The following is a 13,205-nucleotide window of genomic DNA, read 5'->3' as shown; positions in this document are numbered from 1 at the left end:
AGTACGCTTCTTTAGTATTATATGTATTAAATGTCGTGGAGATAAAAACACTGCAGTGCTATTTTCAATTGGATTCATTCTATGTAATGCGTGCAGGGGAGAGAGAGAGAGAGAGAGAGAGAGAGAGAGAGAGAGAGAGAGAGAGAGAGAGAGAGAGAGAGAGAGAGAGAGAGAGAGAGAGAGAGAGAGAGAGAGGGAGAGAGAGAGAGAGAGAGAGAGAGAGAGAGAGAGAGAGAGAGAGAGAGCGCGCGCCTTTTGGCTTTAAATCTTGATCTAGCAGTACGGGTGTAGTAAATGCGCATGCGCCAATTGGGAGTTTTGCTCTGGGCTTTCTGCAGCAGATCTTTTTTTTCTTTGCAGAGAAGCAGCACGGAGGCAGGTGATACCTAAAACAAATCTGGAGCCCGTTCGCAAGTTAAACTGGGTTCAGAAACGTATTGTCAGACTCTAAATGCGGATTCATACACAGCAATCCGAGTCGGACTGTCCATTGCGACTGTTTGTTTCGTGCATTTTATAAAAGGATTTTCGTGACCTGATTTGCAGGGTTTTTAACCAGGCTGGGATTTGTGAAATGGGACCTTCTCTCTGGCTGTAGCTGTACGAGGCTGATGCCGAGAGGAGAAAAAAAAAGAAACACACACGGATTGCTATTTTGTTCAGCATGGAGGATAACGCTGCAGCCTGTTTTTTGCAAAGAAGAGACGCGTCTGAATGTTTAAGCAGGTAGAAGCGAACTGGTTTAAAAAAAAAAGAAGAAAAAAAAAAGATTTGGGGATCCTTTTTCCAACACGGTTACTAGATTTTTCATCTACCAAATCTCACTTTTGGATGAAATGTAACTTTTTTGTTGGAACTAAACAAGGTAACTATCAAAAAGCTGATCAGAACGAAGTGGTAAATAAATAAATAAATAATAAAAAAGTTTTATTGCTTAAGCATCTGGCCAAAGGCACTTTTTTTGTAGCTTGTGAATATTTTATTTGTCATTAAGTGTTTCCGCACAATCACGCCCACGTTTGTTAGAAGCACTAATTATTTAGATTGCTCTTGGACATTGTAAATAGCCGTCATTCCTCTGGTCTCCACAGTTCTGTAAAAAAAGCAGCGCCTGGTGTCCCGTGTAAATTCTCAACTCCAAACACCGAAACTGCATCAGAAGATTGATCACCAGCCGTGTTTCAGTAACGGGACTGTTCTTAAAAAAATAAAATCGCCCGTTCTCTTTGGAAATTAAAAACAAATCCACTGAGGACAACGAGGAGTCTGTAAAGGAATTACGCATCTCCTGTCGCCAAAACTGTGGATTACTCGGCTGTTCGGTTTGCAAAAGATTGACCGTAGAGGTAGGTGTTTTTGGTGGTCCAGGGTGCATTATGTATGCAGATTTCTCTTCTGCAGCTAGTCGTGATGGCTTATTTCGGGAGTGCATTGCATACAACGTATATAGTTTATAATATTTTAGCACTGTTTCAATGTTAATAGGATCTTATGCACGGTACTCCAGTGAGGTATTGAACACAAAATCCATGTTGCCAATGTGGTGTGAATGGATAAGGGCGTCTGCTAAGAAATAAATAATAATAATACATTATATACAAAGTGACCTTGTATAACCAACTGCTGCTGCTCAAGATACACATGTAAACATGCAATCAAACTAAATGCTCTTTCGCATTCGGTTTTTTGGCAGCTCCGTGTATTTATTTATTCTCTCGCTCGCTCGCTTGCTCTCATTGGTTAAGTAAAAATACATCCAAGCTCAGCATTTTAAGTGTCTGTAACGGGTGCTCAACGCCAACATCGAGAATAAAAGGAGCTCGTTTTGTGAAAGTCTTGTCTTTTTTAATTCGGTCCAATACATTCATTTTCGATGAGTCGCATATGGCACAGTTTATATACAAATACATCTTAAATCTGAACCTAAAGATAAAATACCAAATGTTCAAAATTATACTTTGGTATAATTACAAAATTAAAGGTTTTAGGTTTGCTTATTAGCCGATATTTTGGGGACCTTTTTTTGTTAGTGGTGATGGCGCCCTCTGCTGGATCTGGGTTGTTGCAACTTCTAACATGGTGCCCGTTTTTACAAAACTGTTTTAACTTCATGTAGAAGGCCCCGCAGACTGGCTACACTGCGTTAATCTGCCACAAGTGTGATGTTTGAGCAATATATAAATTATAGTAAAGAAATGATTCGTAATGTATATATTAAGGATTTCCTAACGCTGAAATTGGCTTTTGTAAAAGTTATACATGTGTGTGGTTTTTGGTTAAGAAAAAAAAAGGTATGTCGTTAAAGCAGGCCCGCCGTATCCCAAATAGATACATAGTTCTGTGTTTGGCTGTTTTGATGCATGCAAATTCTGTCTTTTGCAAACTTTCTTAGACTCAAACAAAACCAGCTTTTCTTCATGTTGTATATGTGTGTGGTTGGCTTGGACCCCCCAGACTGAAGGAATCTTTCTTTAAACCATCGCACTGTTAATCTGGAAACCATTAAAATACTTGCAATGGTGATGTAGCGCACATTGTCTATACAGCAGCATTTGCATATCCCTTAATCGAACCCAATCCAGACCAACCCGTTCCAGAACTGTGCAGGACAATTGCTGAATCACTCAACCGGGTTAAGAATGCGAAGTTTGGTTTAGGTGAAATACAGTACATCCTTAATTATGACAAGAGGCACGACGTACTAAAATACTAAGATCGGCTCTTTTTTTTTACATTTTTTTTATTTTTATTCAATTGACAGAAGAATTTCTAGGTAAGTGTACTTATTAAATGAGCTTGTAATAGGGTTTACTTATTAAGTTTTACAATGTTTGACCAACATGCACGTATTGTAATCGAATTATGTATTTTTTTAAAAAAAAATTTTACCCCAGAATAACATAGACTATATTGGGATGTACATATTTACCAAAAAGGCTTCCCTTTGGGCTATATTTTTGAAATGTGCTGATCTTGTGCTGCAGATCATTTCAGTGAATTGATTGGGTTGTGGTAGGGTGGAAACACCTGTCACAAACATCAGATTCCTCGGTTTTGGGTCGCCTACAAAGGATAATTCAAACCAATTCAAACCTCAGAGTTTCTGGATTTGGAGCATTTTATCCCGTTCTAGCAATTCTTTAAACACGTGGCAGCATAATAAAACTACCCTAAATACTGTATTTTTATTTTACCAGTGCTTTAAGAAACGGGGCAATTCAGTAAACGAACAGCTTACATTCTTTGCACACAAACTATTTAATGAACATCATAAATAGATTTATTTAGGTGTTTTTTTTAATGTATTGCTTAAGCGAGACGTCCGTTCTTAATAAAAACATAACATTTAGTTCTAATTTGGAAGATAGTTAAATACACATTCCCCAACTGTTAAAGCATCACTATATGTATTCAAATGTATGATTTAAATATGGGTTTTGTTAGTCTTATTTAAAACAGGCAACATAACAAAACTTCAAAATAAATAACCTCGTTAATTATTTGACCATGGAAATGTTAATGTAGGATGATACGCTGAAGAAATCTGGATATTAAATCGAGTACAAAACGCTTTCATTAGCTGTGGGAAGGGCTTGTATAATATGATAATCTATAAAGACCCAGATAGTTTGTTGCGAAACTAATACCTAAGAAGTGCAGGCAATTGCATAAACCAATTAAACTATGAAATATAAGACGAGTTTGTAGTCAAATTGGTCCTGTGGGGAAAAATATATATACTTTTTAAATAATATTATTGGGATGTATATGACATTTACTAAAATGCAACTAATTGACGAGAGCAGGGATTTATATGCATTTATTTTCACAAAAAGGCCAAGTTGAAGTTCACGAGTGAACGCGTCGGTGTGAAGAGAGCCCCAAGTGTTGAACATATGATAGTCAATTATAAACGCTAACGAACGACCTCCCCTCCTTCCCCGGCGGGCTCGCACCTGAGAAATTGGACTGGACAGGATCACACGAATATGTCAAGCGGACGTGGAATGTGCTACTGTTTCAATTAAAAAGAGGCTGTCATTCCAAACCAATGGCTTAATGTGCCCTAGACAGCAACGTCACCGCACCGCTGATCGCCTAGTCTTTACATGCAAATATAAGGAGTGTTGAGAGGTGTTGTGTGTGTTTAAAATAAAAAAATAAGCGTCTAGCCTCATTATGAATTAAATTCATTAAATCAATTAAATAATTTCTCGAAGCTATTTCGATTTTTTCTTTGTATTTATCTTTATATATAACCGATTTGAATAAGGTTGCGTGATCTTCATAATCAAGTTAATATTAAATTGCATTTATATTTGGTTTTGATATGTTTTTCAAAAAAAAAAAAATTGTAATGGAATACACTTTTATTTTGGTAATATTCGCCATCCAGTAAAGCTTACAGTGTAACATTTGATAACTATTTTCACACACACATATATATATATATATATATATATATATATATATATATATATATATATATATATATATATAATTTGAGTGTAATTGGTTACGACCAACGGTGTATAAACATTTTAAAGGGGGATATTCAGCTCCTGTAGTGATTGTATCAGAATAAGTCAACGAGAATGCGTTTAAATGAAAACACATGGTGTGTTTGTTCAGCACATAATGACTGCGGGTTCCTTGTTATGATTAAAACGTTTACAAGGGAACCTTGGTTTAGACTCATCCTTACAAACGACTGGGAATTCCGTCCTTACAAATTGCGGAGACATTTTCAACCATTTAACCTAATAGCATAAATACTTCAATTAGGCACGTGCATTTTTGTTGACGTAATCTTTTAATTGCGTGTTAGATTATTCTTGGTACAGTAAAGTTAATTTTGAACGTTTCCACTGTTAACCATGTTAGAAATGAACCGTGAAGTTGTCGTTTTATGAAATTAGAGTAAGTCTACTTGACAAAAAAAAAGACAAACAAATATGATGGAACAGACTATTTATATTAGGCCTATACTATGTAAAAATGATGTTTATATGCATTATTTGTGATGGCTTAATGAATCACTTTTTGGAAAAACAACGAAAGTTTAATTGCGGATTCCTGCTTTGAGTTATGAAAATGGAAGTCATCGGTTTAGTCGGGTGGTTGTATTATTATTATTATTATTATTATTATTATTATTATTATTATAGTAATAGTTACTTAATAGTAATTCTTATCTAATTAAACACATACTTTGATTTGTTAAAACAATTTAAATCATTTTGCCAATCCTGGCTAGGAATTGCATTTGTATCAGATTATTTCATAACATATGACCTACTCAAGGTCGCAAGTAATACTCCTTAAACAAAACGCATAATGGTAAATAAGCAAATGTAGCGAAATGTAAAACTTTTTACTGCACAAAATTAGAAACGTGGTAACTATAACTGTAAAAATATACCCCTCGCTATAACATGGCAAATTATGTCATGGCCAGAACACAGGCGGTCATTGTCAAAAAACAGAACTGACTGCTCACATATCTGACATGGATGCTGTGTGTCGCACGAAAGGAAGCAGGAATCGCACTGGTATTTCAGTCTCATTTTCAGGGCGCGGGTTTCATCTCGATTTCTGCATCTAAACAAAAGCAACTAACCTCTTGGACACACGTCTTTCGTGGTCATCGTTAATTAAAGTGGAAAAACGTACTGGTCTGACTGCGACGCCTCCTATTTCAAATAAACTGCCCACAGTTAACTACATTTAGATTCATAAAATCAAAATTAAAAATCAAAATTCAACGGTGTTATACCATTTTTTAAGCTTAAGGATAATCATCTCGACGTTTTATAATAAAAAGCACACATAGTAGAATACAGTAATTCCTATATCTTTAGATCATATTTATTATGATAGAAGCCTAGTTTTTATATCTGTACACCGTTTTCAAAGTACCTCAAATGTCCGTACTTTAAAGGCGTTCAGGTATAAAGAAACTCTTAGCATAAAGGTTTGTCATATGCTTCTCATTAAGATGTATAGGTTAAAGTAAAATGAACTGTACACTGCATTACACATCGTACTGCCTATAACTATTACATTAAAATATGTAACCTTTTAAAGTTTTGTAATTATTGACTCCTAATAATGATTTAAAAAAAAAAAAAAGCTTTTAAAATCTCAAGCGTTTGAAATTTAAAAAGCTACTAAAGTTTCTGCGACAGTAGCTGTAAGTATTAAACATGGCCACGTATAACTATCACTGCAGTAGAAATGCACAGCATCAATTTGTTTGGAGTAAGTTTTCATAGTTGTAATAGGAAAAGCTTCTCAAACGGTGAGTGAGTGAAATACTGGTAAATGGAAGATCTCTAATACTGATAGGACCATGCTATTTATTTATTTATTTATTTGAAGTGATGCTTCCTTTTAGTTTAGTCTGTTATAGCAGTGGATTGCTTGAAAAGGACAGTCCAGTTTTCAGGGCAGTTGTCCATCAGAGCCATGTGATTCTCTCTGTCACTCACACACTCACTCTCACACTCACTCACACACACACACACACACAAAAGCTAAATTGCTGTGTTGCAACCAGTAGACTTCAGCTACTGCAGTGCCTAAAGCATCAATGTCCATCTTCCACAGAACCCTGAAGCCAGTACTTCACTAGCTTTGTAAGTGTCCATCCTCCACAGGGTTTGGTTTTTATGTGGGCATTTCCTTTTAACCCTGAGCACCAAATAATTGTGTTTTTCGTGTATTTTCAGGAGCCTTTGGGGATGCTTCTACCACAAGGATTAATCTGTGCTGCTTTCAGAAGAAGTATTATGGCTTCAAGACATTGTATCTTTGCCATCACTTTCCTGTCTTGCTTTATGCAAGTTCCTGTAGAGGCAAGTTCTTGGTGGTATGTATAATCTCTGGGTTAGTTACTATATATATCTATATATCTATATCTATCTATATATATCTCCTTCTTTTTTGGATTGAAACTTGTCTGACTTCACATTTACAACATAATAAAGTGGTCACTGTTTAAGACCAATACAAGTATTGAGGTTATAATAGGCTTGCTGTAGCATTACTGGAATACAAAAATAATAATAAATAAATATAGATCAGTAGTATTTGCATATAGAAAAACTATTTGCAGATTAAAAAAAATAGACTGCCTTTTCTTGGAATGTTGTATTCAAGTTGAAGTCAAAGTTACAATTGAATCACTTTTTAAAAAATCTGCATTTCATGCAGTAAAGTGCTGTCAAGCCTCTTGAGCTGGCTTTGCTTTAGTCTGTCCTATTTTGTACCTACAGTATATTTTGCTTTAGAGAATTCTTTATGTATTGGTAAACCAAAAGCATGCCCGGGATCAGTGTAGCTGTATTACATTTCTCATTCTTCATAGTGATACCTTGTTTTGAATTTTACTAATATTTTCCTACCAGGCAATTCCATTGGGCACATGGCATGGGGATACAGTTATCTTTTTTACATGTTAGCGTACATACTTAAAAACAGCAATTATTTAATCACTGGCTTATAATTTAAACATGGATTGAATGCAACCCCTACTAAAACAACATTGTCAGATTGCAAATTGTTACAATATGCATGTGCTGGTACAGATACACTACTGTTGCAGACATCTCCTTGGATTTTGATGGCAAAATAACAGATACTGAATTTCAATTTCCAGGTCTCTGGCCATGAACCCTGTTCAAATACCCGAGGTTTATATCATAGGAGCGCAGCCACTATGTAGCCAGTTGGCAGGACTTTCCCAAGGGCAGAAGAAGCTATGTCAGCTGTATCAGGATCATATGCAATATATTGGAGAGGGAGCAAAGACTGGGATCAAGGAATGTCAATATCAATTCCGACACCGACGCTGGAACTGCAGTACTGTGGACAACACCTCCGTCTTCGGAAGAGTTATGCAGATAGGTACGGAAATGCTTTTAAAAAACAAAACCATCCACAGTGGAGCAATATGTACAGTACATAGCAATTCTCCTCTAATTTAGTACATAGATTAGCTTCATGAATAAAACAATCCAAATGCATCAATGGCAAACACTGAAGCACTGATCTTTAGTACATTCTGTGTTCGTCAATCGGGTTTCCTTTTAGTTTCTGAAAATTTCTGTTTCGTATCAAATGTGATCAGCCGTTTTGAAAGTAACCATTTTCGACTTACAAAGACCAATAAGTTCAAATACTTTCCCAAGTTATTCTATTTGATAATTACTTGGAATCCGGTTTTGGTGCATTTATGAAAAGGCTTCTCGCTATCAATTGTGACAGATTCTGTCCCCTGGGCTTCTCCAGTGTTGGAAATCGGAAGCTTTGCCCCATACAGAAACTATAATTAGTGTGATAGAAGTAACATATTTCTAAAATGAGCAGCACTTATCAATGCAATTAACCACTTAACCCACACGTACACATTAGAGGGTTTATTATGTGTACCAACAGGACACACCATCACATATGAAGAGTCCTTTCTGTGTGAAATGTTTCTGCAGAAACTCAGAACATTTATAATCCAATGACTGGCCTGGTACAGCATTCATCACTGAGATCCCCAGCGACTGTTTTTGTATTTCCCTGTAAAATTTCAAAATGTACCTTTTGCTATAAACAAAAACATGGTACAAACCCACAATTTAATCCTGCAAAGTTCTTTCTCTTTTGCGCAGGAACTAAAGAATACCTTTATGCAGCAGGTTGTACACCTTATGAGCTTGCAATGATACGAAACAGTACGGGCTTTTTGTGATACTGTAAAATCTGAATTCATCTATTCCTATATGTTCTAAATGTTTGTGAGCTAAATGGTGAATGTGGGTATGTAATGTGAGTAAAACTGTTCACAAACTCTATACGTGAAGGTCTTGGTCCATTTGATAATTAACCAACTGGATGGAGGTGTATTAACCCTTAGCTGTGGATAATTTGAGCAGCCTTCTTTAAAGAATCGCTTTGCTGTCAGACCTTTTCACAAGCTTTCCTGTTCTCTCCTGGTACCAGGTAGTCGTGAAACCGCCTTCACCTACTCAATCAGTGCCGCAGGAGTAGTGAATGCAGTGAGTCGTGCCTGCAGAGAGGGGGAGCTCTCTACCTGTGGCTGCAGTAGGGCAGCAAGACCCAAGGACCTGCCTCGTGATTGGCTGTGGGGTGGCTGTGGCGACAACCTGGACTATGGCTTCAGATTCGCTAAGGAATTTGTTGATGCCCGAGAACGAGAAAAGATCTACCAGAAAGGGTCATACGAGAGCGCCAGGACGTCTATGAACTTGCATAACAATGAAGCAGGGAGGAGGGTAAGCACATTTGAGAAATGTCAGAGGTATTATTGTTGGCATCTTACGCAATCTGGAACAAATCGATAGTGTTTTCTTTAAAGATTAAAAAGGCTGGAGCTAAAAGCATGGCGCGGAAGAAAAACCCAAGTCTAACCCAAGTTAATGTTAGGTTACAAAGCCAAAATTGTGAAATTCAAGGGCTATTCAAGGTTATACGATCTAGTTAAGAAACAAAATCATACCTCTGAAATGAAAACAGCCCTTTTTCTTTAGAACATTTATTGCTAGTGTCCAGGCATCTGGGATGGTATGACTGAAACTCCCCTGCAACAGGGAGATGTAGCTTTTATATAATTACAGAAGTGTGGGCTACATATTGCAAGTGTTTCTGAGAGTCTTCTCTATAGAATTCCTGTAGATTTAATTTAATTTAATTTAATTTAATTTAACTTTAACTGTTTAAGTTTACCTCCCTCCCAACTTTTCTAAAATAGTTACTGTATTGGCTTACAGTGGAAAAATGTTTGCTTGCACAAATCTAACTGCATTGCTTGTTAGCTTTATGACCTTGGGAGATGGTTTTAAGCATTTTAGAAATATTGTGTCCATCAGATTACAAAAAGCCATTATGAAATGTTCAGCACTTTACTGTGATCAAGTAAATATATATTTTTGCAAGCCCATTGGATTCCATTAAAACTTCTGAAAAATGTAAGAAGATGAAAAAGAAACAAAAACTTGTTTACATCTAAAGATGATCTGAGATCCAGCACAAATAAAATATGTATGATTAACACTGTTATGAACAACTTTATTTAAATGTTATGGAAACAGTTTGCCTAATATGAGAATGTTGTAGGTAGGCTAAGTAATTCAGTTAACAATGTGAAGTGGGGAATAGCCATAAGTTTCAGGAATTCAATGTATAGAAATGCTCAACATATATTCAGTTTCAAAACAGTATTCGTTATATTGATATGTAATATCAATAAAGAAAAAATATTAATTCATTTTGGAGCAAATGTAGTTGTGTGTAATGTAACCTGGAAGTACTGTACTTGCGATCTGTGGGAGAGGGTTGGATAAAAATCTAAATGTAGTTTTGTGTGTGTGTTTTTCTTTGCAGACTGTGTATGATCTTGCTCACGTGTCCTGTAAGTGTCATGGTGTTTCTGGATCCTGCAGTCTAAAGACATGTTGGCTGCAGCTGGCAGACTTCCGTAAAGTTGGGGATGCTTTGAAAGAGAAATATGACAGCGCTGCTGCCATGAAGCTCAACACCAGAGGCAAACTGGTGCAGGTCAACAACAGATTCAACCCACCGACCAACTACGACCTCGTCTATGTGGACCAGAGCCCTGATTACTGTGTGAGGAATGAGAGTACAGGCTCTTTGGGGACCCAAGGGAGGCTTTGCAACAAGACTTCAGAGGGCATGGACGGCTGTGAGCTGATGTGCTGTGGAAGGGGCTATGATCAGTTCAAAGCACAAGTGGTTGAGAGATGCCACTGCAAGTTTCACTGGTGCTGCTACGTGAAGTGCAAGCGATGCACGAAAATCGTGGACCAGTTTGTGTGCAAATAATATACACTCCAACAGAGGAACCAGAACTATATAAATTATATTTATAGAGTTAAACAATTATCATACCGTTGCAAAGACTGAAAAAAAACATTCGTGTCGCAGATTAAAAAGAAAACTTGTCTGCAGGAAATGGAAAATATCATGAAAATATTTATTTACGAAGAGACTAAACACGATTCTCAACCTACAAATGGATTTTTTTGTTTTGTTTAAATACAGTAGGTGCATAGACCAGTGAAATAGGTACTTAAGCTTTTTACATTTTAAAGGGAAAAAAATGATGCTTGTATTGGGAACATTTGAAAACAACACATTTTTCAATATGGTTTGTATCTGTTATCAGAATACACACATTCCAGATTGCAATAGGCTGTCATTGTCCTCCTAGCCATCTATTTAGCTAGCTGCAATGCCATATATAAAGGGCTTAAACAAATTACTACTCATTTTCCATTCAGCAGACATGATTTTAAGTGGGAAAATGTCCCTGTAAGGTATTCTGCAGGGAGCAATATGCTTTTTCTTACACTCCTGCAGTTAAAATACCCACGTTTTTAATTGCAGCCTTCACCAGAGGACCAATAATTCACATTGCTGTATTGGGGGAGGTGGGTTGTCGTCAATCAATCTTCTCTTCAATCTTTTCCCCTGTATACCTTGAAAGAGGGAGGGGTGCACATTTGGAAAGGATACTGTCAAAAAAGGGTACTTGTGAGAGGAGTGCTTTGGAGGCAGTGGTGCCACTATTTGGAAAACAATGCGGTTTAATATCCATTTCCATGTCTGACTTAAATTAGATTGCAGTGCCAGTCTGGTTGCATTTAGTATTCACACTGTCATTTTTCATGACCATTGCAAGGTAAAGCAGTAAAATAGCATTGTGTTTTTAGTTATACATAAATATATATATATATTTTCTATTTTTCCATATTAATACAGGTATTCACTAAAGTTGTAAGATCATACCTGAACGGTTTAGCTATATATGGGCAAGGTGTGTGGTTTTGTTTTTTGGCGTTTAATAGCCCAGGCACTGTATATACTATTTCTATACAATTAGTGATTTAAATTGTATGTGTGTATTTATTTACACTTTTGTAAAACAGATTATCTTTTTTAATCTATCTCTATCAACATTGTTTTGGCTTGGTTTACTTTTTTTTGTTTTTTGTTTTTTGTTTTTTGTTTTAAGACAACCAGATACTTGCAGGTGTCACTGTGCATGCTTGGAGCACTTTAGTTGAACACAACAACATGGCTAACAATGGGTGCTCGTTTTGATGGATGGTTTGCTAATACAGTACTAACTTCCTTGCTTCACATTTTCTTTTGTTTTAACTTCTCTTTTCAGTTCCTCACTCTAGGTTTTGGTATAAGGGAATTCACATTAGTTTGAACACGTTGCAAATTGCACATATTCCCAGCTCAACACGTCGCACATCAATGTAGCATGTTCACATTCACTTCAATACCAATGTGCCTGGGGAGGAATGGGTAAAATACACGGCACTGTCTGTTTATATACTGGATATCAACCGTTATGCTCTTGAAATTTTACAGTTCGTTCATAGTTATAAAGCACAGTTTAATAAACATCTGTATAGATATTAGGTTGCTTTTAAACAATTTAAAATTCATGTTTTTTTTATTGTGTTTTTACAACGTTTTCAATTGGACCATTGTGCTTCAGTGCTTCAATAAATGTAAAGCAAAAAAAAAAAAAAAAAAAATTCTGGTGTCCGAATATCATATTTTACATTCCCTAGGAAAAGATTTTGATTTTCAAGTTTTATTTCATTTCATTTTACGTTTTTCAAAAACAGATACTGTAGATGTGTCCCTTGTCCATTCTGTACATTAATTGTACATATTTCTTTGTCAAGCATGATGTGTATATTGAATGGTGCAAACGAGACCTGTTGTGTCACTTTACTGTTTTGTACAAAAAAAAGTAAAGGTGGAAAGACTGAGAAAAGATAGGTTACTTGTACATTAGAAAGATGTTTTGGTGCTAAGCCACCCTAAAATCGACTGGCTGATGTTTATTGAGGCTGAAAGTTGATGGAAGACTTGATATTAAAAAAAGAAAACGTATGTGGACTCTTATCCCCTTAATTCTTTAAGGTTTATTCAGTTTTAAGTAAATATCTTGCGTTTATAAAGTGATTAATTAGGTTTTACCACTATTTAACAAGTGAAAGAGCCACTAACAATAGCGTCAGTTGAGTTATGTTTTTATTTCAGATTTTTATATTTGCTGATAAAAAGAGAAGCTGCACTGCAGAGCAAAAAAACAAATGTCCCCTTAGTTAAAAAATAAGAAATAAAATAAACAAATGTAAACGTTTTCG

At 36.1% G+C, this 13,205-nt stretch overlaps 1 protein-coding gene across 2 annotated transcripts; it reads left to right on the top strand.

Moving 5' to 3' along the window:
• The first annotated feature begins 289 nt into the window (after nt 1–289).
• Nucleotides 290–12,583, top strand: LOC117412611 (protein Wnt-5a). Of its 2 annotated transcripts, XM_034919537.2 has the most exons (6): nt 290–865; nt 1,092–1,346; nt 6,732–6,871; nt 7,661–7,908; nt 8,995–9,287; nt 10,396–12,583. In XM_034919537.2, the coding sequence occupies exons 3-6, from the start codon at nt 6,744–6,746 to the stop codon at nt 10,852–10,854; spliced, it is 1,128 nt and encodes a 375-aa protein (XP_034775428.1). In that variant the 5' UTR covers nt 290–865; nt 1,092–1,346; nt 6,732–6,743; the 3' UTR covers nt 10,855–12,583. The 2 variants fall into 2 exon arrangements, with proteins under 2 accessions (XP_034775428.1, XP_033877015.1); XM_034021124.3 differs by lacking the exon at nt 1,092–1,346.
• Nucleotides 12,584–13,205: the final 622 nt, after the last annotated feature.

The sequence above is a fragment of the Acipenser ruthenus genome, chromosome 25, assembly GCF_902713425.1.
Source record: "Acipenser ruthenus chromosome 25, fAciRut3.2 maternal haplotype, whole genome shotgun sequence".
NCBI lineage: Eukaryota > Metazoa > Chordata > Actinopteri > Acipenseriformes > Acipenseridae > Acipenser > Acipenser ruthenus.
The sequence above is the reverse complement of the archived record's forward strand: the minus strand, read 5'-3'. Positions and strand labels throughout refer to the sequence as shown.